The 25167-nt window shown below is 46.9% G+C and overlaps 1 protein-coding gene across 3 annotated transcripts in view; it reads right to left on the reverse strand.

Annotated features, from left to right (window-relative positions):
* The window catches only part of ABCA3 (ATP binding cassette subfamily A member 3), a 75434-nt gene that overhangs the window by 37092 nt on the left and 13175 nt on the right, over positions 1-25167 (reverse strand). For all 3 annotated transcript variants that reach the window (XM_059716557.1, XM_059716556.1, XM_059716555.1), the window contains 7 exons: positions 21433-21525; positions 15124-15388; positions 13573-13700; positions 10493-10658; positions 2969-3228; positions 1335-1451; positions 276-396 (listed from right to left, as the gene is read on the reverse strand). In XM_059716557.1, the coding sequence (XP_059572540.1) occupies positions 276-396; positions 1335-1451; positions 2969-3228; positions 10493-10658; positions 13573-13700; positions 15124-15388; positions 21433-21486 (1111 nt within the window). In that variant the 5' untranslated portion in view covers positions 21487-21525. The remainder of the gene's footprint in view (positions 1-275; positions 397-1334; positions 1452-2968; positions 3229-10492; positions 10659-13572; positions 13701-15123; positions 15389-21432; positions 21526-25167) is intronic.

A 25167-nucleotide genomic window follows, 5' to 3' on the forward strand; every position in this document is an offset into this window, starting at 1 on the left:
ATATTCTTGCAACCCACTTTTGGGTTACGACCCATGGGTTGAGAAATGCTGTGCTAGAACAAATAATGTCCTTAGGGCATTGTCTACACCGTTGCCATACTATGCCTGGGAGCACTGCCAGGAAACATGTCCTACTGACTTGCCTGAGTTAAGTCAGTTGACAGGGGTGCGCAAGGAGCAGATCTCCTTAGCAGGGAAGGTGCCATGTCCACAAAGTCTCTTCCTAAGGCAGCCTTGCTGAGGAACATCATGAAGGCTGAAGAGGAAAGACTCACCTCTGGAGAAGAAGGTGCTGACCATGAAGCTGAAGGAGATGGAGGAGATGGAGAAGACTGCCAGGAAGGTGAACACCAGGGTGGGGTCACTGTTGGTGAGCACTGCCCCTTGCTCACTCACCTGCAGATAAAATTCATGGCATCATCCTACTTGTTACATATGCAGTGTGCACCAATGACACAGTGGAGTTAGTGTCTAAGACCTGCAGCTCCATGATGGTGGGGACAATGGTACAGAAAGGGTCTGAGGATAAAAGCAGAGCACCAGGGGCAATTTATAGGTCACAACTTTCCTATTGTAGACCATGGCTTACAGGGTGTTAAAGATGTGTCTTGGGAATAGAGGCCACCCAAGGACTCCAATGTGGTCATCCACTGGAATGGTCAGAGCTCCAGCCTCTTCTTCTCCAGTATCCAGTACCCCATCCTGGAGAGGGGCCAGGACGAGCTGCCTCAGAGGAAGGGGCACGTCTCCTTCCCCACACCTATGGTAGCCTCCCCATGAGGAAAGCTTCCTCCCAGATCCCAGGAATTGGAGGTTGCATGACACACTCCTGGTGTGTCAGGTCCTTTGGTAACTGGATAGTCTCATTAGCTATGCAAGTGTCCCAGAACCTCCTGCATCCTGCTAAGCTTCTAGCTTTGTGGAACTCAATGCCACAGTTACTGTGGGGCTGTGTGTAAACGCAAGGCCAGGAGTCTTCACAGAAAGCTCAAACTGGTGAAACAAAGCATAGCGGAGGTCCAGACTAAAGCAGCAAACCACACTTCCATATTCCCATCTTGGAAGAGGCCTCCAACATTCAATAGAGACTTCAAAACTTTTCTTTCCCATTGCCCACCCACCTCCCAACTCTGCTTGCCACACTATTCAGGGAGACACTCTCTGGATCACAGGGGATAGTGGGAACCCTGAGGGAGGAAGGAGAAGCAGCTCTTGAAAGATCCACCCTTCCCTCCATCTAAATCCACCTACTGGTGCTCTCCCATTGGCTCCTCAAGCCCCTGAAGCACCTCAGTTCTGAAATAATCAGCAGAAATCCAAACTGAGATGCTCACCTTGATACAGAAGAGCAGGGTGACAAAGAAGATGGACACCAGGAGGAAGAGGAAGAACATGAGGAACCAGGCACTCCAGTGCAGCCAGTTGCTGAGGCCCATCATGCGCATGTACTCCTGTGGGGAAGACAAGGAAGATGAAGTATCACACTAAGCTGCAGCCATTCCCCTGCCGGGGGGGCAGCATTGCAATAGCTGCCTCACAACAGGAGCAAGGCAGGCCAGGGGAGCTCCCTACTAGGATCTCCCTTTGCAGGACTGAAGGAGAAAGCTTTAGCCCTTTGGTGCTCCATGGCATATGCTGGAAACCATCTAGCCTGACATGCCACAGAGTAGCCATTGCTGACATAAAGCCCCATCCACAGCTCTTTCGCTTTTGAACCCAAGGTGGTCTCTGCCCATCAGTTCAATGGAATGTCAGATTAAGCAAGAATGCAGAGAACGAGTTGTTTTTTTTTTCCCCTAAAGCACTAAACTGAGATCCAAACCCAAAGGTGAAGGCCAGAAGGGACCACTGAAACCATCTAATCTTAACTTCTTGCATAGTGGGACAGTATTCTCAGCCAGATAGATCGAACCCTTTGATCACATTAAAAGTATGATGCTCTACCTGAGCGTATGAGGTACCAAACTGCTGACCTAAGTCTATAAGTATGAAATAAAACTCATTGCACCTTGCCTTACAGAAGACAAAGATCCCTTCTCCCAAAAATCTCCTTAGCCAACTCCTTTTCATGCATCCTGATCACCCACAAATGCGTTCCATCTATCCTGAAGCTGCATTCTAACCCATGAGAATTGCCTGCCTGCAGACCTAATAGCAATTGCTGAAGCAGATAAAACTGCACCGCAAGGTGGCAGGGCTGGATTCCAGCTGCAGAATTAGCCACATTCTTCCACAGCATTTACTAGACCATCCTAACCTCCCCCTCTTCTGCTTTCTGGCTCCCAGCAAGAAGGGGATTTATTCCTAACTCATCAGTTTAAAAAGAGGGTTGTTTTAGAAGGCAGCCAGCAGATTAATGACATCTGGAATGGGTAAGCAAACCACAGAACGCAGAGTTCAGTGCCTGACATCAAGCTGTTACAGCTTATAGGATTTTTATTCCTTTAGAGTTGTTTTCCTTCAAAGGAGATTCCAAGTGCTTGAAACAGAGCAATTATCTTCCCATTAGCAGTTTCTCCTTTAGGGCTATTCTCTGATGTGCCTTCCCCTTGCTCAGTCTCCTACCCACTTTTGCTTTCCACCCCTCATCCATAGTAGAGTGGAGTCTCTTCTTTCTCTCATTCTGCCAGACAGCCCTCAGGCTTTCCTCTACCCCAGTATCCTGTGACAGTATCACTTCCCCTGTGCTCTTCACACCCATCAATAGATGGTACTTGATCACCTACAGATGTGAACAATTTCCTCTAGCATGGACAGACAGGTGAAGAAAACAAGCTAGCCAACACAGTAGAGTGACACTGCTGTGCTCACAGCAGTAAGCATCATCACTCTGCCCACCCCTACATGGGATATCTAGGTGACCAGTTCCACCTTGTGTAGACCAGTGTCATTTGATCTACAGTGACTGGTGTTACTGCTACAGCAGTCTGCCAGCAAGACACCTTCCCTGACAAGCCTCCTCCGTTACCTTCAGCTTCTTCTCCTTCTCATGCACAACGGCACGGACGATATTGAGTGAGGTGTAGGTGAAGCTCAGCATGAGCAGCAGGGGCAGCTGGTTCTGGATGGCGAGGAGGAAGAGGTCGTTGACATAAGGTGGGTAGGGGAAGCGCCGCACAACCACGGTGACCCTCTCCAGCAGACTGCTGCTGGAGGCGTTGGCATGATACTGTATGATGGCTCTGTCCACAGCATGCTGCACTGCCAGAAACCCCTCCCGGAAGTACCCTGAGGGGAAAACACAAAGGCACCCAGGGGGACAGCGTGAGAGCACTGTAGGAGCAGAGCAGACAGTTCCAGCAGGTCAGTGCTCCCCAGTTGCAAATGGGTATGAACTGTATGTCTGTCATCTATAGACACCATTCAGGGGAGGAGAGGGCAATGTTGTGCATGTGAGAAAAGGGTATGTCCTTTATGAAAGCGGCTCTGCAAGGGGGAAACAGCACAACAGTAGCTCCAAGAAGATCTACACCCACATGGATTCATACAGTAACACTCAGGTTTTATTTGGACTATTCCTTGAAAATTCTCAGGACTTCACTCTGGCAGGGCAAAGAAGCCTGTCAAGAGCCTTTTCCCAGGAGTCATGGTACAGCTTCAGTTGGCACAGGCTGCATTTGGGGTTTGCCGAGGAAGGATACAGCAGCACTAAGATGAAGGGCTGGCACTCTGGAGCTGAGGCCAGATCCTGGCTCTGACTTAGACTGCCTATGCAGCTTGCTCCCCAGGCCTCTGCTCCCCATCCAAAGAGTGGATATGATAAAGCTTCTGTTCCTATTTGTCTGTACAGACTATACACTCTCCAGGAAAAAAGCTACATCTTAAAAGCGTATGCAATGATCAGCATCAAGAGGCCTGGGTCTCAGCTAAGGCCTCAAGCATTTGAAGTAATGCAAATAAATAACATGGGTAAAGTGAGTCATTAACCCACGTGTTTGTGGCAGTACTTGGCCTTCAAGGCTCTCTGCTATGCTCTGGACACTAGACAATGGTGCCTCCTTTGTACAGAATCAGCTGCACAAGGACCTGTATAGGGGCCACTGATCCTTAATCATAATGCGCATTACTTATTTTTAGAGCAGCTGATGAGATACAGAATAAGGTAGCAATCAATTTATATTCCATCGTGCAGCTTATTTAATCAAGCCTGTGCATTCACATCAAAAGGAAAATACTCGGCAGGACTCAAGTTATACAGCTTTAATCCAATCAAGGTTTTCTGGAGACACTGATCTCATGTCTCCTGTTCCCACAATTCCTTGATGGAATTCAATTCATGTCACTCAAGGTTACTGATTTATTTGATATTTAACCTAGGAATTGCTCTACCAGGTCAGACCCAGAAGTCATCCAGCTCCGCCTCCAGAAAGGGACAAACATTAAGATGTAAAAATCCCAGTCATGGAGTGTTACATAACAACTTGTCCATAGAAAACAGGTATGTCTAGTCCTGTCACAGTGATGAAAGTATGCCCCAGAGCCTAAGGTTTTATTACTGTTTGTGCAAAGTCAAACCTTTTAGAGCTCTTGGTCTCAGATATTTGTCCCTTTTATTTACCTACTGCTTACATTAACTAAGTGAATCCTTGGGCCTCCCCAACAAGGTGAGGGCTCCACTGCCACTATGTTCTCTGCTGACACAAGAAGAAATAGTCCCAGCCCTGATGACTCTGTGACCTAAGCACACAAGAGTGTAAGAAGGTGGGAAGGGATAAACGAAGGCAAGGTCAACTGAAGTAACTTGACCCAAATCACACAGCAGATCAGTGGCAGAGCCTGAAACAGAAGGCTGCGGGCAGGTCTGCAAAACAGCTGTTCAGTGCCCTACCAGTCTTCTGACATTCTGTTTCACAGGCTAATTACTCATCATTTGAGACATTCTTTCTCTCGTCTATTTTGCCTTTAGCATTTACCACAGAATGGTGGCATTAGCCTATTAACAGAAAGGGGCAACATGAGGCACGTGTGGAATTCTGTTTCTTTTTAGTTACCTTTTTAATCCATCTACACGGTATTTTGCTAATTATGGGCAGGTAGTCATTTTATTCCTTGATGTGTTACCCTGGCTGCATAGATGATTACGTGCATGTGTCTGTGGGCACACGTGCTCCGAAAACAAACTGGAAAAGGAAAAGGACAGCCCTTGTGTGCTTTAGCCCAGTAACAGTGACTAGGGACTTGCCCAGGAAGCTGAAGACCTCCAGGTGCCTCCTGACAGGGTTTGAACTACATCTACTGTGACTTCCTAGCACAGTACTCCAACCACCACACCACAAGCCAGGCATTTGTCAGGCCTTTTTGCTGCCCTCTACTGCCTTTTGAAGCTAAGCCTCTGCCCTTTGCATTTAATAAAGTAACTGGAAAAATGGAAAGGCGGCCATGCAGAGGGGAAGTTTTTGTTCCACTAGAAACAAGTGCCCAGACTAGAACCCAGAGGTGCAGCCACCTCACTGAGCCACACACCTTCTGACATGCTGCCTTCTTCCAGGTCACACATCTCCCGCTCATGGCTGCCCAGGGGCCAACCTCCAAAATAAGTCCTAGAGAAGGGCCTGGATAAGGGTTAACCTGTGGTGTGGTGGTTAAAGCACTAGGCTGGGAAGTTTCAGAAATACAGATTCAAAACCCCTCTCAGCAGCGGGAAGCTAGAACACAGGTCTCTAGCTTCCTTGGTTAATATCTAAGCTACTCAGCTGTTGGGGTTAAACCATGGTACATGTACATGCAGTAGGCCACGCATGTATCCTCTGCATGCCTCATCTACATGCTCAGCATGCACTCTCACAAATGCCTCCGTACTGCTGGGAAACAGAATGGCTGCCTGCATGCAAGTGCCAGAAATGACAGATATGATCACAGGGAAGCAGAACACCACCCTGAGATGTAAGCAGACAAGAGAAGATGGGTGTGTAGTTGAGTGAGGTGGCTGCTTCTCTGGTTCTAACCTAGGTTCCTGTTACTCGTGAGACAAAAACTTTTCCTCTGCATGGCCTTCTCTCTATCTTTTTTCCAATGACTTCATTAAACGGAAAGGACAGAGGCTCAGCTTCAACAGGGACATTATTTAAGTGAAATAACCTGACCCAAATCAATGGCAGATCAGCACCCTATCATTCTGCTACCACGGTGCTGGTAGCAGCCTACAATTATATGAGGGGTACATCAGGACCTGGGAGAACAGCTGTTCACCAGAGCTCCCCAAGGGGTAACAAGGTCTAACAGCCATAAACTCCAGGAAGGTCAATTTAGACTAGACATAAGAAAAAAATTCTTTATGGTGAGTGCATCTAGGGTCTGGAACAGACTCCCCCCAGGGATGGTGCAAGCACCTACTCTGGACTCTTTCAAAAAACATCTGGATACTTTTCTTGCTGTGATCAGTTGATCCCAGCTGACCTCTTGCCTACGGGGGGGGGGGGGGGGGGGGGGGGGGTGGCGTGCATGCTGAACTCAATCTCATGAGGTCCCTTCCAGCCCCTAATGTCTATGAAATCTATGAAATTCTTTTCTTATAGCACTCCATTCCACAGGATAATTAGTCATCATTTTAGAAGTGTTGCTGCCCCTTTTCTTCTCACTTGCCTCTTTTTCCTTTAGATTTTTGGCACAGAACAGGAAGGGAATATCCCATTAACAGAGAGGGACAATATGAAGTGGGCATGTAACAGTGTAAGTAGCAGACACTGTAGCAAGCTAGAGCACAAAACTCCTTCACAAAAACCAAGGCAACCGACTTTGTGGACATTTTTCACCTTCAGGTCTTAAAAGTCTTTGAGGTCTTCAGAGTTTACTGCTGGTTAGCTACAGGACACTGGCCAGCAACACCAGACACTCAGGTTCAATTTCCTGCTCTGTAACAGACATGCTGAGTGAAGAGGAGCAGGTTACTTGACCTCTCAGGGCCTCAAGCACCCACCGGCTGCAGAAAGGATGGACATGAGCCGCCAATGCGAGGAAGCGGTCAGTAAGGCTAACCACAACTTGTCGTGCATCTACAGATGCATCACAAGCAGGTCCAGGGAGGTGATCCTTCCCCTCTGTGCGGTGCTGGTCAGGCCAAAGTTGGAGTACTGCGTCCAGTTCTGGGCGCTGCACTTCAAGAGGGATGTGGCTAACCTTGAGACGATCCAGAGAAGGGCCACTCACATGGTCAGGGGGCAGCAGACCAGGCCCTATGAAGATAGACTACAGGGTCCAAATTTATTTAGCCTCCACAAGAGAAAACAGAGAGGATCTGGTGCCCGTCTATAAACTCACCAGTGGGGACCAGTGGAAAATAGGTGAGGCTCTGTTCCCCCGGGCACCACCTGGGATAACAAGGAATAACGGCAACAAATTGAGTGAGAGCAGGTTCAGGCTTGACATCAGGAGGCATTACTTTATGGTTAGGGCTGCCAGGCTCTGGAATGGGATCCCAAGGGAGGTGGTGCTCTCCCCTACCTTGGGGGTCTTCAAGAGGAGGTTGGATACATATCTGGCTGAGGTATTATGATCCCAGCACTCATTCCTGGCAGGGGGGTCAGACTTGATGATCTGTTCAGGTCCCTTCCGACCCTAGAAACTATGAAAGGACCAGGCGTGTCATGCAGCCACTGATAACACTGCTGCCCCATTCTGTTCCCTGGCTCCTGTTTCAATGGTCATTTGTTAGGGTGATAATTCAATGCCTCTGCTACAGGCGTCTTTACATATGAACCTGAGCTGAAAAAAAGGTAAGAACGTTTTCACAGAGCAAGGGACCCTGTAGACTAAGTTCTGTGGCTAGCTAGCCCACAAGGCAGAGAGAAGGGGTTTCTTGAGCCATAAGAAGGGAGAAAGAGTAGCAGCCTAGGCCAGATTCATCCATCAAATGAATGGAGCTACACCAAGGGCAAGTTTGGACTTTGGTTGAGAGAAAATAAGCGCTCTCGTTTCCTACCACCAGCCAGTATAAACCGGAAGCTGCTCATGGCAGAACTGGGATTCTTCCTCCCCTCATCCTACCAGATATGGCAGATTCCTGGCCTCCTTCTACGAATCATGCATTATGCTGCTGGAGCAGCTTCCCAGAGTCACATGCATATGCTTCATAGCAGTGCTGTAACCACTGCCAGCTCTGAGCCCTTAGCTTTGGGGTGGGCAGTAGATGTGATAACACTGGTCTTCCTGCCACACCAAAACCCCACCTAAGGGCAAGTGCCACACTAAATGCTGCAAATAAAGAGCAGTAGAGGCACCCTGCTCAGAACAGCTCACAATCCTCAATAGAAATGGCTGCTTTAAAAGAAGCGGGGTGAGGGCCTTTAGTGTCACCCATGCAGGGGTGCACATTTGCTATTGGACAGATCTGTCTTGTGTTAATGCACCAGACTGGACCCAGATCCGGGCTGTTAGCTACTTTTCACTAGTGCTCTGTGACTGTGCAGCACCTAGAGGAGCCACTGTTGATGAAACGGAGGGAAAGCTACCTTTGGCTTTAGGCTGTAGAAGACTGCATGGAAGTAAAAAAGGACAAACATAACCAGTGGTGACTGTGACAGAGCACAAGGTGTCTCTGCCACTTTAAGGGCCTGGAGCTGGCAGCCTCCAGGTGCCTGATTAGGGCAGCCATTTTTGAAGCCTATATAAACAAGGCAGTTTGGCTGCAGGAGGTCAGGCAACAACATTGCCTGGCCGTAGGGCTGCTGTGAACGACCCAGAGGTAAGGGGGAGCTGCATGGGGATGGTTAGGAGGCTCCTGGTCCTGGGCATGACCTGAAACTGCACCCTGCCGGGAGCAGGTGGTCTGGTGGGGCTCTCAGTGGCGCCGGAGCCCCCAGGAAATACCAGGCCAGTTATCACCCTGGTGAAAGGCGGGTCGGGGCGCCTTAACCCCTAGCTCCCACCACCACCGGGTGGGTTACCCATGTGTTTGTTGGAGGGCCTAGAGGGCCAGTGTTGTGAGGGGCCCAGAGAGGGCGGACCCCGAGAGTGGGAGCGATATGGGCGTGGTGCTGCGGTTGCCCCGGGAGGACGGGGAGTAGTGGCACAGTGAGGCCCAGTGACAGAGTGAGCGGCTAGAGAGACCCAGCCTGAAGGGGAGAGTACCCTCGACTAGCCCAAGCTGGGGCCAGGACTACGGTAGTCAAAAGGGCCGGGGGCCCACCGCGAGGGACGCCCAAGAGCCGGGGATCATCAGAAGGATGATGTTATATTTAGGCACATTATGAAGCTTAATGTGTATCTATTTGGAGTCTTAATGTTTATAGTTTTGCTATGTCAGAAAATAGCAAGTGATGGGATTTCGATCTATCCAGACAAAGCTTGGCACAAACCATCACAGCAAAATGCACAAAAGACCCCAGGATTTTTAAATGAACTTTAAATTAAATAAAGGTTCTTTAAAATGTGCAGGACAAAGTTAAGAATGTTTTACACTTAAAACTAAATTAGATATAGGAAATATTATCTGCAGTAAGTGAATTGAACTAGATGTCATCTCCTTGCACCTAATTTTTATTCATAGGTTATAGGAGGAAAATGACACTTTTTCAGTTTTTCAATGCTCAACCGGACTCTTGACTTTGAATGAACCAGTCATTAAATTGAATGAACTGAAACAAAATAAATATTCGCTATGTGCTTGCAAAAGAAGCTAGCGCTGTCAAAAAGTGGTTTAGTTCTTTTTAGACTGATTCCAGGTACCCTGCCAGCAGCTTTCATCAGTTCAACAGTTTGATTTTAGCAGCAGACATGAACTGGTTAAAATTTTAATTAAATTAATTTGAAGAAATAAGGCTTAATAGGCAATAAAATACATTTTTTAAAGTTTTATTTTTAAAAAGAAGTGTACTTAAATAAAAAATATCCACTTTAAATATAAAAATTTGATTTATCTATTCCAAGGTCAGCATCCATCCCCGCAGGTAAATAAGAGAGATCATTATAATGGCATGAATCACTAATTTCCCCTTTTCTAGAGTGACACCAGCTGAAATAGCAGAAAGAGGCAAGTGTGGCCATGATGAACCTGGCCACAGCTCCAGTTGACTTGACACATTTTACACTATGGCATACTGTCAAAGGGTATGGGGGGAAAAAAGCACACACTTCAGTAGATAAGAGACTTGGAAGAGGTACTGCTGTGGCAAGGTAGAAACAGAACTAGAAAGAGCTTGGCAGGGCATCACATCACCTCCTCCCCTTATACACTTCCTGAGCATCAGAGGCCTGTATCCTAATACCAGCCTACCCTCCACATTGTCTCTTTCCCTCAGATGCAAACCAAGGAATAAGAGTTACACTTTCCCATTGTCTCCTAATGATGAGGCAGAGGGATGGGTCAGCTATTTGCTAGCCCAGACCATGACAGTCACTGACATAACATTTGCCAGGTCATTTCAGTTGTCCCTCTCAATGTGTCTGCCCTAGTCAAGGTACCTGGGCTAGTTGGCTTATTTTAGCAGTCTCTTTTCTCTGGCTGACAAATTACTATACCATGGACTAAAACAAGCTCCCAAAGGGTTCTGCTTACCAGGTGTTCCCCCATTGGCATACTTGGCTTCCCTGGGGCCAGGGAGCTGAAAAAGTGGGAACAGGTAGCTGGTGTGCCAGTCTCGGTCAAGGTTAGGATTCAGGCCTGTCTGCTCACTCCGTGGGGCATTCCTTGGGCTGTATTTGAAGCGCAGCTGGTAATCAACCTACAAGGCAAAAGAGCAAAAAGGGTGTCCAGGTCCCAACATCACCTGAGGCAATGGTGGATGCCTGGCACAGAAAGGCTTCCTGGTACAAGTGCTGGAACAGCCAACTAGGGGCCATGCTCTTCCTGACCTGCTGCTCACAAACAGGGAAGAATTGGTGGGGAATGTAGTAGTGGATGGCAACTTGGGCAGTCATGACCGTGATATAATTGAGTTCAGGATCCTGAAGAACGGAAGGATGGAGAGCAGCAGAGTAAGGACCCTAGACTTCAGAAAAGCAGATTTCGACTTGCTCAGGGAACTCAAGGGCAGGATCCTCTGGGAAGCCAGTCTGAGGGGCAGAGGGATCCAGGAGAGCTGGCTGTATTTTAAAGAAGCCTCAATGAGAGTGCAGGAACAAAGCAGTCCGATGTGCAGGAGGAATAGCAAGTATGGCATAAGACCAGCTTGGCTTAGCAGGGGACTCTTCAGTGAACTAAATCACAAAAAGCAAGCTTATGAGTGGAAACTTGGACAAATAATGTAGGGATGAAGGCAAAAACACAATTAGAGTTGCAGCTAGCAAGGGATGGTAAGGGTAACAAGAAGGGTTTCTACAAGTATGTCAGTAGCAAAGGAGGATCAGGAAAAGTGTGGGTCCCTTCCTAAATGGGGGAGGCAACCTTGTGACAGAGGATGCAGAAAAGGCTGAAGTGCTCAGTGCCTTTTTCATCTCAGGTTTCACAGGCAAGGTCAGCTCCCAGACAACTGCACCTGGCACCACAGTTTGCAGAGGTGAGCAGCCAACAGTGGCGAAAGAACAGGTTAGGGACTATTTAGGAAAACTGGACGTATACAAGTCCATAGGGCCAGATGGGATGCACCCAAGGCTACTGAATGAGTTGTCCGATGTAACTGTAAAACCACTGGCCATCATCTTTGAAAACTCATGACAATTGGGAGAGGACCCAGATGATTGGAAAAGGGCAAACATAGTGCCCATATTTAAGAAAGAGAATAAGAAGGATCCAGAGAACTACAGACCAGTCAGTTGTACCTCAGCCCCTGGAAAAATCATGGAGTAGAGCCTGAAGGAATCCATTTCTAAGCACTTGGAGGAGAAGAAGGTGATTAGGAACAGACAGCATGGATTCACCAAGAGCAAGTCATGCCTGACCAACCTGACTGCCTTCTACGATGAGGTGACTGACTCTGTGGATGTAGGAAGACAAGCGGATGTGGTGTACCTTAATTCTAACACAGCTTTTGATATGATCTCCCACAATAATCTCACAGGCAAGTTAAGGAAGTTCAGGCTGGATGACCAGACTATAAGGTGGATAGAAAACTGGCTGGAGCATCAGAGGGTAGTAATCAGTGACCGTCTAATTGACAGAATCCAACTAGACATTCATAGTGGTCTTCCTGCAAGTAATGGCTCAATGTCCACTTGGCATCAGGCTCAGAGGGTAGTAATCAATGGCTTGATGTCTAGTTGGCAGCCGGTATCAAGTGGAGTGCCCCAGGGGTCAGTTCTGGGGCTGGTTTTGTTCAATATCTTCATCAACGATCTGGAAGGTGGGATGGAATGCACCCTCAGCAAGTCTGTAGATGACACCAAGATAGAGGGAGTAGTAGATAGGCTGGAGGGTAGGGCTAGGATTCAGAGTGACTTCGACAAATGGGAGAACTGAGCCAAAAGAAATCTCATGAGGTTCAACAAGGACAAGTGCAAAGTCCTGTACTTAGGACAGAAAAATCTCATGCACCGGTACAGGCTGGAGACTGACTGGGTGGGCAGCAGCTCTGCAGAAAAGGACCAGGGAGTTACAGTGGACAATAAGTTGAATATGAACCAGGAGTGTGCCCGTGTTGCCAAGAAGACTAAAGGCATACTGGGCTGCATTGGTAAGTGTGTTGCCAGTAGGTCAAGGGAAGTGATTATTTCCCCTCTATTCATTACTGGTGAGGCCACTTCTGGAGTACTGTGTTCAGTTTTGGGTCCCCCACTACAGAAAAGATGTGGACAAGTTGATGGCAGTCCAGAGTAAGGCAACAAATGGTGAGGAGGCTAGGTGGCATGACTTCTGAGGAGAGGCTGAGGGAATTGGGCTTATTGTGTCTAGAGAAGAGGAGACAGAGGGGATTTAATAGCAGCCTTCAACTATTTCAAGGGTGGTTCCAAAGAGGATGGAGCTAGACTGTTCTCAGTGGTGGCAGATGGCAGAACAAGGAGCCATGGTCTCAAGTTGCAACAAGGGAAGTTTAGGTTAGATATTAGGGAGAACTTTCTCACTAAAATAGTAAAACACTGGCACAGGTTACCTAGCGAGGTGGTGGAATCTCCATCCTTGAAGTTTTTTAAGACCTGGCTAAACAAACTTTGGTGGGAATGATCTAGTTGGAGATGATCCTACTTTGAGCAGGGGGTTGGACTAGATGACCTCTTGAGGTTCCTTCCAACTCTAATTTGCTATGATTCTATGACTGAACAGAGAATCACAACATGAAAGACAACATCAGTTGGACAGGAGAATCACATGGTGCACTTGCTAACACCATGAAGGACCACAAGGGACCAAATTACTATGTATGAAGAATGTGGGGACAGGATATTTTAAAGCCCCACCCAAGAGCATCACTACAGATATTGCTCTTTATGGGTTGGGCAGGAGAAATGCCAGTCATCACTGTCTCCCCATTTAAGGTTATTGGCACTGTCCAGCAGAGAAGCTGTTTCTCATGTGTATGTCAGGGTGCTTTTATGCCCCCCTCTTTGTAATCACAGTATCTGGAGCTGACATCACACCATCACTGACATGGTAACATCGCAATAGGGACAGTCTTCCTCGTGTTACTGTGGCTTGGCTTGGGGGCCACTATACATCTCCTGGGGATGCCAACTCCTTACTGCATTCTCTACAGGCTCACTTACCTGGAGTGGCAAAGGGTCCTTGCTCTGATTGAAGTGGTGCTTGAAAACAATAGCAGCCAGTACATTGCCTGAGCGGTTATTGAACTTTACATAGTCCTCAAACTCCCTCTCTGAGGAAAAGCCGTGAGCTGCAAAAGAAGAAAGTCCACAGAATAAGTTGCCCGTGCAAGGGAGTGAAACACACTGCCACGAGGAGAAGCCTCAAGATGTCTGAGAGCGTGGAGGTCTTGGACTTCAGTTCTGAAGGGCTCCTTGGTGCATGGGTGAGTAGCTTGCAGCAGTAGCTGGCAAGCCCATTTCACCAGATTTTTGCCTTCATCAGGGAATATCCAGATCAGATTTCTACCCAAAGACAAGGTGCCAGGGACTGCCAGCCTGATAATGTTACCACCCAAACCAAGCACTGTCAGCTCTAGATACCAAAGGGGCTGTGTTTTGTTTTGTTTTTTTGTCCAAGAGAGGAGAGCTAACCCCACACAATAGTGACAGACTCTGGTTTTTCAATACCAAACTGAACTCAAGGACAGACTGGGCTCAAGCGAGCCCCATTCAACTCCCTGCAAACAGTTGTATCTACTCAGCCCCTCCTGTCCCAGCCCTGATCCTCCCTGAGGCACAGTATGGGTTGCTCTGACATTTCCCTATTTTTGAAGCACACACCCAACCATCCTGCTGGATAAGAGACCCACAAAAATTACATAGGAAACCGCTTATTAGAGCTTGGGGGAAGGTAAAATTTCCATTCCACAGGAAATCCTGACATTTGTCCTCAATTCCAGATTGGAACAAAAAAGTGAAATTATGAAGTTTACGGCATAAATGTGACCTCCAAAATCTTTTCAGTCAGGAAAGTCAAAATAGCTATAATCAAAGCTAAGCAATGTCATGAGGTTGACATGTAGCAGCCACTATTTTGATTTCTGGATTATAAAATGTAATATGAACAGAAATTGAAATGAAGTGTTTCATCCTTAGGAAACTTTACAGAAACTTCTCATTTAAAACATTCCAAGTTCATGGAATCAGCATCTTCTCATGGAAACCTGTTTTGTCAGGAACTTTTGACCAACTCTACTAGATATACAGGAGAAAACAGTGAAACCAACCAGATGCAAAGTGCTAGCAAGTGCAAAAAAAATTATAAAGGGGAGCATTATTTTTTAACCCCTTGTTCTGCTATGAAAGCCTCAGGCATCACTTGCAAAACAGAAGTCCAATTTTTGAATGGGCTTCTTTAACTTTAATAGCCAAAGGTTCAGCCCTTACAAAGAAGTCACTACCAACATAGAAGAGGTTCTGAACTCTAGACCCCAGGAATGATTAACCTAGGGAAGTCTCCATCACTCCCTGCCAGTTACCCACACAGTTAAAACATCCTGCCTGTAGGCCCCAGCTCAGCAGAGCACTTAATTAACAGACCTTTAAGTATGGGCCTACAAATTTGCTCAGTCAGAGCTATACATAACATGCTTACAGGCATGTTGCTCACATGCACACCATGAATGTTTAAGAGACCTCCTCCCACCTCTGCAACTCCCAGTCAGTGCTAACCTTTGATATTGACATGCAAAGCCTTTTCCACCGCCTCGGCAATGCTCTTCACAGCCGTGCTGTTGGAGGGGACGTAGGCCAGCTCCCATGGGTTGCTTGGCTGCCGATGGCGAAAAAACCATGGCAGCTCCTGCACCGACTGCCTGGGGTAGATGGTGGCATTGGGGTGGCTGACTGAATGCACACGGTGACGAAGTGCTATCAGGATTGCAGCAAACAGCAATGGCAAGCAAATTTCTATGAGTGTCACCAGGATCTGTCGCTTCTGAAGGAAGAACAGGTTAAAAAAAAGTTTAAAATGGCTGGAAGTGGATCAGTTTGGCAGTAAGGAGGAAGCTGTAATTCACTATGGCCTGTGCTTTGCAATGCACTTCCTGTGCAATGCACAGGCCATATAGAAAGTTCTGTGAAAAAGTGCTGCATCAGTGTTTAGCTGAAGGCAGCTGTATTACAGGTGGAGGTCCCTGTCAAGTCAAGCCCTCATCACACAAGGTGCTGTACAAACAGAGGAAGGTGTCAGGCGGAGCTTCACAGGAGGTTATAACAGCTGGTTTTATGGCAAGAAGTATCAAAAGAACAACCAACATAAAGGTAGGGACTTAACTCAGGCAACCATTGCAACCTAAACAGTGGATGTGTCTACATGTATGTAGTAATGCAACACAATAAACTCTGACACTTATCACACAAGAGTTTATTGCTCCCAGGCACATTGTTTACACGTGTACATGGGACCACAGCCTCTTAAGTCAGGTCAAAGCAGCCCCAGCTGGTAGGGGGCACAGGGGGTCAGCTTGCCAGCCTGAGGCTGCTCCGATCCAGCTCCAGCTCAATGTGCTGTGGAAGGGCTGCCTGAGGCATGAGGGTGCTCAGTGTGGGGCGAGCCAGCAGGCAGCCCATGCACAGAAGCATCCTTGTGCCCCAGCCAGCCAGGTCAGCATCTACATGTGTGCTACTGCAGAGTAAATAAAACAAACAAACCTCTGCGGCAGGATAGTACTTGTATCCCTGTTGCAAAGTTTATTAGCTCACTCCAGTCTAATAGCCCTGCACACGTAGACGCTGAGACATTTACTGTGGAGCTAATTAATCAACTCCACAGTAAACATCTCATGTAGACGTGCCCTATGTCAGCGAGCAAGGTTTCCACAAATGCTCCTGCATTTCAGGATTTATCAACTCATGATGTAGTTGCTCTAATCTCCACCCTGACTATACTACCTCACCTGGTCAGGACCAGCAATCTCCACTACAAGGAAAGAAGCTATTTCTGTGGATTATTCTATCTCCTTGCATGTATAAATAAACCTTCTTAAAGGCCAGGATAATCGCAAACAAGCACCAACCAGTGAATAAGTCCCTTCTTAGATCATTTTCCCCTCCCCACAAAACAACCCTTGGCATTCTCTCAATGCACAATATTAAACCTCAATGCTCCTGTGAGGATGGGAGCGGGGGGTATCTAGAATCAGTCACCAGCCCTGGGGTGAAGCAGAACAGCTGTTTAACAGCACAGAAAATATCCTTCCCTCTCAGCCCCAGACTACTGGGTATCACAACTAAATGAAGAAAGGCAGAATGGAACAAGAAGAGGTAGAGATAAAGTTAAAGTCAAGTCAAATTAATTTCTTTCCTCTAGCAGAGAAGGTGATGCGGGATCTTTGGCGTTTGCCCAAAGCTAAGTCATCTGAAAGATGACACAGCCAGAAGCACAGAGACTTCTAATGCATTCCAGGGGATTTGGTGAGGAACCACTGAAGGAAGAGGAGTGCCTCCGACTAAAAATCGCTACAGCCACTTTGGGCAGCACCTCAGCAGTTCCCTGGAGGCCACTTGTCAGGAGCACTGAGACCGATTAACTGATGAGATCCGACAGGTCTCTAGTGCCAGGGGGATGTGCTGCAGATTACAGCCAGGCACCAAAAATAGTCAGAACCCAGCTGCCACTGAGCATGCCTGGCTGCAGGGCTAGAGCGTAGCAACAGAGTACTCCACCTGCCTACCATCTCTCATTTCCCTTTATGCAGTAACAATACAGGGAATGTGGGCTGGCTTAATTCATTTAGCTCAAGGTACCCAAAGTCTCCATGAAGCACTGTTGTCTAGCACTGCAGTGTAACATTTGCCCAAGAAGAGAGGGCCTGCTTCAGAGGTTTGTCCACCCTTGAGTGAATGGATAAGACAAACACCTTAGGCTAGTTAATACAGTGAACATGCTAGTCTGGACACTCCCCATTCCAAGGCACAAAAGTTGGTGGGTTCGCAGTTAAAACAACTCCTTGGAATAGAGGCTTGTGCTGGTCTGGACTTTCCATGCACCAGCTCCATCAAGTTAGCCAACACTGAAAACTCAAGCACCATGTCACAAGGTAGACTGGCCCCTTTAAGAGGGTATGGGACCAGTTCACCTGTGACTAGCTAACTGCTTCCAGGTGGGACCAAGCAGAAGTCAGCTAAATGGTATGAAGGCCCAGACTCAAATGAGAGGTGGAAATAGGAAGCTGATAGGGGATGGGAAGTTTCTGCAGGGAGCTAACCAACATATCTGTGAAAATGGAGAACCTGGGTAATGAAGCAGTGGCAGCTCACCCCGAAAATAAGAGCTATGTTGGAAGGGAGTGCTCGGTATGGCACCAGATTAAGGGGTCTCAGAAGCAGAATGCTGTGCGGACCCCTCTTGCTGAAGCCCGGAGGTAAGGGGCAGGGGGAAGAGGGCTGCCAGAAGACTGGCGGCTCAGGCAAGGAGATGGCCACCACTTGGTATAGGACCTGGAGGGAGGTCTCCCAGGCCAGAGCACAGAGGATGCAACAGACAGGTTTCATGGAGGGTCCTGCTTTGAGAGAACTGCTGTTGTTAGATTTATATCAACAAATAATGCCTGGAAATAGAGCTTAAAATTCAACTGAAAGGTCATACACTTGTCCCAAACTGGAGAGCTAACTACTGGTCTGCAGACAGTACTGTTCATCTGGGGAACAGAAGACACCAAGACAGGACTGGCCTGTATCACCCTGGCTGCAGGAAGACCCTAGGAACATTACATAAAGTCAGGCCCCCAGAGTTTAAAGGTGGAAGGCTCACAGTAAGGAAGCAGCCAGGCAGGATGTGGCTGTTTCAAATGGAAGATTTCACAGAACATATGGGGAAAACACCACTGCCATGCCTGAATACTCTGCCCTTGCTATGTCCCGCTTGGGTTTCTAGGGGCCATGAAGGTGTTAATCTTGGAAATAAGCATCTGGTTTTTCCTGGTGTTTTCCCATATATTCTGTGAAATCTTCCATTTGAAATAGCCACATCCTGCCTGGCTGCTTCCTTACTGTGAGCTTTCCACCTTGCCAGTTCATTGGGCAACTCAGCGGCAGGACTGGATTTGAACTATGCTGGGCCCCACTCCCACATCCAGTCCATTCAACTGCACTCCTCCCTCTGCCTCCCATCAACATGCACTGGCTGAGCCCTCAATGTGAGCAGAATCCTCCCGCTGACTTCAGTGGACTGTGGATGATGCCTCTAACCAAGACGTATCTAAATCTAAGAAGCAACATGTTCTGCAGGACAGAGGAAGTTGCAAACTTAGTAAAGAAACTAAGAAGTGCAGTGTAGTATGAAGTGGGGATGAACAGGCAACTGTTGTGCAAGCCTCAACCCTGAAGGAGAATAGGAGCCAGTAAAGACATTTCAGAATGGGACAAGAGGAGGCCACTGAGGGAGTGAGAACAGCAGCATGCAAGGTATCCAAAGGGGGTGAGATGGGATACAGCAGAGTGATACTTCATCCTGCCAGCCAAGGCTTGGGTATGGGCAGTGGGTACAGCAGGCCCAAGAACTAGGACTGTAGAGGTTCTACTCTCAGCCCTGCCAACTCCACAGCTGTATGTCTTCCAGTAAGGCTCTGCTCCAGTGCATCCCACACCTCCAGCACACAAAATATTCCCCAACAGCAATAAGCAACAACCTCAAATGCTTGAGAACAGGTTTCTGTTCTTAAGTCTCCCAGTGACCTGAGTGGTGTTTTTAAAACAGGATAACAACACTGACCTCCTCTGCCCTGTGTTTCAAGATACAGAGCAGGAAAGTGCTATACAAGAGCTGTGCATTCTACCTCCTCCCTGGGGCAAAATGGGGCCCAAATGGCTTTTAAAATGGTTGGAAACTGCAGGATGGAAGGTGTGAGACATTTGGGTGGCCCAAACCCACCCCTAAGTCACCAAGCTGTTAAATTATCTCTGGCACTGGCAAGCAGTTTCTGTATTCTTAAAGTGACCATTCCTGTTCAGGAAAGTTTGCAAGCTTGAGCCAGAAGGACTGACATCTCTGTGGTAGTAAAGTTCATACTAAACTATTGCACAATGTCTGTTTAAAAGGATTAATGCTCAGGAGTTGAACCATGATCGGTGCTCCCTCTCCCTGGGTGTGCCTTGTACTTCCCTGCCTGAAATTCTTAACAGTTTTAGTTTTTTCTTCCTCTTACAACACCTTCAGTTTTCAACAAACAAGTAAACTCAATAGGGCAGCAATGGCTGGCTCTCTTATGGGTAGATCTGCTACTTCCTGCTCTCTTCACAAGGCATCCCTTCCAATCCTTCCCCATGACATGAGTAATTTTCAGATGGACAAACAAATTAAGTGACCTGCTTATGACCACATAAAAAGTCTATGGCAGACTCAGATGTGAACTCAGTACCTGAGTCCTAGTCCAGAGCCTCAAAACACAAGGTCTTGCTTATTTCTTCTAAAGCTTTATTATTAGAAAGGGAAAAAACTGAGCTGGATTTGGGCATGCCCCCAGCAGTTGGTTGGGAACAGAAAATCTGAACTACGCATTCCAATCTAAACTCAGGATAAAAAAAGCTCTCTGCAAAACAATATCTTCTGCTGTCCTTGGCATCCCATAGATGACAATGTATACAGCTAACTTTTGGTTCCTGATTCCCCCTTGGTAAATAAAGGCTGCCTGACTTTTGACTGAAGCCCTTCCTTCCGGATGTGGTCAGGTCTGATCAGTGGTGGCTGGCTCACTTAGCTGTTAAATGCAGCTATTTGCCTTATTTCCTGCAGAGCAAAGGGCCTTCTGGGCTTTGGAAATCGATAACCATTTGACAAACTGTGGCTCAAACTTAACCCAGGTGTAACTCCATAGAGCAGAATGGGTTTACACCAAGGATGAACTGGCTCTGTGAGGCTAGGGCAGAGAGAGAGAGGAGCATTGCAAGATGCATCACTCTAAGAAAGCTGGGGGTAGGGGGAGGGTCTGTAACAATATTGAGGTCACCAAAAGGCAGCCTACTGTATTAACCCTCTTATTGCCTCTTGAACCTTGTCCAAAAATAAGCTCAGTGTCTCACGTTCAACAGGAGTCTCACTATACAAGACTGCACACCCAGACTTATTTTCTACCCCTAAAATTGGTTCTTTTACCCCAGCAATGAGGGAACACAAGAGATGGGGATTCTAAATTTGCTTTTACTTAGACCCCTTATTCAAGATGCTGGAACCAGCCCCACCACACTGTGATGGGACTGGCAGAGAGCAATCAGGATAAGTGTGTGTTTGCAACCTAGTGCCGATCTGTAAAGTGTTGGTTTTAACTGCAAGACCAATGAGATTCCAGTGTGAGAAGCAGGCAGGGAGCTCTGCCATGGGCAAAAGGAGCAGTGCTGCAAACCCCCTGCCTGCTCCTCACACTAGAGCCCCTGGTGCAAGGGGCAGGCAGGGATTTTGCCCGGCTGCTCCAGCCCCGCCTGGAAATGGGAGGACCAAAGCAACCACTGCTCCCCATGATTTCCTAAATTGGGATCACCCCAGTCTCAAGAAGGCACGAGAGGCAGGGGAGAGGGTGCAGTCGCAGAGTGAATGCCAGTGCTTTTCCCTCCCCCACAATTATTTCTAGTGGAAAGAGCAGCCCACTGGTCAGTGCTTTCGTGGCAGGAAACAAGTGTAAAATCCAAAACATCACTGGGATAAATGGAAAGGGCCAGCACAAGAGCAGACTGCTCTGCTTACCCTTCAATGGCCAGATCACATCTAGATTGTTTCCCCACCCTAAGAAGAAGTGGGCAATCCAATGGGCTCTATCTTGAAAGTGACAGGGATTGATAGAGATGATGTGGGGAGGGGAGAATAAAGAAAGCACCACCCCCTCTAGGATCTAGATGCATTTACTAAGGGGCAGGCCATCGTCTTGTAGAGAAAGGTTTCCTGAAGACACATGGGTCTTGAAATAACGATCTGAATAGCACTGCACACCTTCTACTGCATCACCATTTATTCTGCCCTCTTGATAGAAAATCCACCATATAACATACCTGCAAAATGTAGTTCTTCCAGAGAAGGAGCCCAAACTGCCTGAACACAACCATTCTTCAAGCAGAAGGAGAGAGTTACTACTTTCCAGGACTCTGCAGAGAAAAATCCAAAAGTACAGCAGTGAATCTAAAGCCGTAATATAGACTAGGCTATCAGTGCTAGAGGGGTGGACAGATGTGCATTTTGAAATTATTCTTAACCAGGGTGTCACAAGATCCTTTTAAGGGTGCCACACAATATTATCACCCTGAGATGTGCAAACCTCTACACACAATTCACAAAATAAATGCAGAGATTTCAAATATAAATCCATAGCATCAAAAACATTCTGACCTGTTATGGTCCTTCTGAGTTCTCTGCAACAGAAGAATTGCTCTAGTGAAAACTAAGAGCTGACATTTTCCAAGCGGTGTCTTAAGCCCAACAAGGTTAAGAACTACTGCTCTAAACTTTTCAAAATAAGCTGTACTTGTTTCCAGCACTGACATGAAGGAGAAGAGAGAAGGTGCTTGGAGAACTGATTCACAGAGACAGGAGGCTGTTCCCCACATCCAGGTAATGTCTGAGGTGGCTAAGCCACAACATTAATAAGCTTGGATGGGATGCAAGGAAAAACAGAGGTTAGGAGCAGAGCCAGATGCATTACAAGTCAGCATAGAATCATAGAAGTAGGGTCAGAAGGGACCTTGTAGATCTTCAAGTCTGACCCCCTGCTTGGGCAGGAGAAAAACTGGGCTCAACTGACCCCAGTCAGGTAGGCATCAAGCTGCTTCATAAAGACCCCCAGGGTAGGAGCCAGCACCACTTCCCTTGGAAGTCAGTTCCAGATCCTAGCCGCCCTAACTGTGAAGTAGTTCTTACAAATGTCTAATCTAAACCTACTCTCCAACAACTTGTGGCCGTTATTCCTTGTTATCCCGGGGGGCACTGGGGGAAACAAGGTCTCCCCCAAACCCTTCTGGTCCCCCCCTAGTGAGTTTATAGATGGTCACAAGGTCCCCCCTCAGCCTTCTCTTGTGAAGGCTGAACAGGTTCAGGTCCCGTAGCCTCTCATTGTAGGGTCTGCCCTGCTGTCCCTGGATCATGCGGGTGGCCCTCCTCTGGACCCTCTCAATGTTGTCCACATCTCTCTTGAACTGGTTGCTGCACAAAGAGCCCAAATGAAGGTACCTGAGATCCTGCCTGTGCCAATGCAATTACAAGGACAGGGGCCTGGCATCAACAGGCAGTAAGCAGAACATGTTCAGAGCAGAAAGTTTCATTGAGCTGTGTCACCAAATGAACCACATCCATAATGGAGAGAATAGCAGAGAATTAACCACTGCCTTCATGAGTCTGTAGCTGAATCAATATATGGCCCTGATCCTGACCTTAAATGCTTCTAGAGGCTTGTTCACACAGCCAGAGAAAGCTGGAAGTAAAAGGGAAATAGTGAGACTAAAGAGTGTTATGTACATAGGGTAAATAATCAAAAACATTTTTCTTCCTCTCAATTCCTACTTACAAACAGCTTCTAAATGACTCACAGCAAGGAACAGCATTGAACTTTACTGTGCACTGTAGATATTCAAAGTGTTAGTTCCTTATGACAAGCCTGATTTTTCAGCCTCACCTCAACGGGATCTCCCTTGTAGCAAAAATCACAAGGCAGTAATTGTAGGTTGGGGAGGGCTAGGAGAACGAACTAAAAAAAATGGATTTCTGGAACTAACACAAAAGGCAACAGTTACAAAACACCAGTTTTCAGAAGCATTAAGTTACCTCTCCTCCTATTGAAGCCAATTAGAACGACATCTACATTCTTACCCTACCCCCAGCATAGAAATAATAAAAATAAGAATAAAGGGGGAAAAAAAGAATAAGCTCAGAAGGCCAAAGGCCAGGAACAGTCTTAGCCATGCCCAGCAACAGCTGTTCCAACCCTGCAAATATGTTCCTAAAATCCAGATCCTAACCTCTCAGTACCTATTAACACGTGACAAATGCTGGGAGGTACTAAACCATCCAAGTGACCTAAATTGCACCTGTAAGCAGACTGGTACACTAAAAGAATGGTCTCCTTTCTAAGTCTGGCATTACATAGTACCAAGACATTACATAGCAGTGTAAAGCAGCAAGTGCATACTTAAAATACTACCATAAATCCTAGGTGTGCAGGACATGCTTTTGCTACAAGTTAATATCCAGCTGACACCAGGTGAAGGGTTACATTTCTTAAGAAGAGCAAAACACTGTGCAAGTTAGACTGAATCTGGATTCCTTTAAGAGTCATTTGGAGGTTTATCTTGCTGGGATCCTGTGACTCCAGCTGACTTCCTGCCCCTGGGGCAGGGGGCTGGACTCCATCTTCCAAGGTCCCTTCCAGCCCTAATATCTATGAAATCTATGAATCACCATTGGGAAAAAAGCCTTAAATAAGACAACAGCAACTTGAAAGCACACTTACTTCTGTTCAAATGCTTTGCCCCCCATATCAAGAAAGCCCTACAAGTTGCAAATGAAAGAAAATGTTTGTTTATTTAGCTACTCCTATCTAGCGGTTTTCTCCATTTCCTGTTTGCATGCATCTCACAGCAACAGGGTAAGGAAGAAAGCTAGTTTTTATACAACAGGAATGTAATAATTCCACAAAAACCAGCATGAGGCAGCACATGAATACTTGTCACCTGCTATTTTGAAGCTGGTTAGATTTCAAGTTTGCATCTAACTTCTGGAATGTCAAGGCTTTTGAGCATTTGATTTCACAACCTTTGTGTTGCATTAAATGGAGTTTTGTTTAACCATTACAGAAAAGGCCAAGTACAGAGATGCAGAGATCCAAAGTAAAGCCTGTGGGGAAAAAAGGCAGAGCTACTGGATTGTTTCTTATTCCTTTAGCTCATCTTGAAAGATTCTCTCCCCCTTCCCTCTTCAACCCAGTCTTCCCCCTTACTATGACCACTATGTTAGGCAATTTCCTTAGGGGGTTGGGAGGGGAATCTCTAACCCTCTTGGTAAGCAGCTGTAGAAGCCAACAAAGCAAACAGCCAGCCCTGGCAGAAGCCAATCCAACTCTCAAAGAAGTCCTAGAAAGTTGGGATTGCTTTCACCACCACTGAATTTGGCCCTAGGAGAACAAAGATACCAAAACAATGACCTAGCCTCATTTATCACCTAGCACATTCCCTAGGAACGGGACTGGAGCTCTTCAGGTTCCGAATCTTCAATTTCCTTTTCATGCTTCCTGATCCTAAAGGGTCTCTAATGCAGGCAGAATTTGTCCACATCACTGTCCCTGTTACAATTCTTTACCCCTTGACTGGTAGTGTAAGTTGGGGAAAGAAAATAAGTTATAGGAAAACTAATGCATGCCATTCAGCTCAGCAGTCCAAGAGTTGCTGAATAAGAAGCTGGGTGCAATCATCTTGCTCTCAGATGATGCAGTTTGTGACAAAGTCAAGCTGAACAGAGTACAGTCTATTTTAAGTTACTTTTATAATGGGGTCAGGCTTTATTAGATATTGGCATTACCAAGGTCACAACAGCAACAACCCTTCCCTAACTTCAGATTTCTCACACACAAACACATCTCATGTTTTCTTCCATAATACAGAAGCAGTCAACTTTATTGCCACTGCAAGGAAACAAGTATAAGATTGTACCTACTGACTGGATTTCAGGTAGCTTTATCAGGATGCTCTTTAATTATGTTTAGAGCTCATTCAATGCCATGTAATCCTGAGTATTTGCAAAAA

Source organism: Alligator mississippiensis, chromosome 13 (assembly GCF_030867095.1).
Source record: "Alligator mississippiensis isolate rAllMis1 chromosome 13, rAllMis1, whole genome shotgun sequence".
Classification (NCBI taxonomy): domain Eukaryota; kingdom Metazoa; phylum Chordata; order Crocodylia; family Alligatoridae; genus Alligator; species Alligator mississippiensis.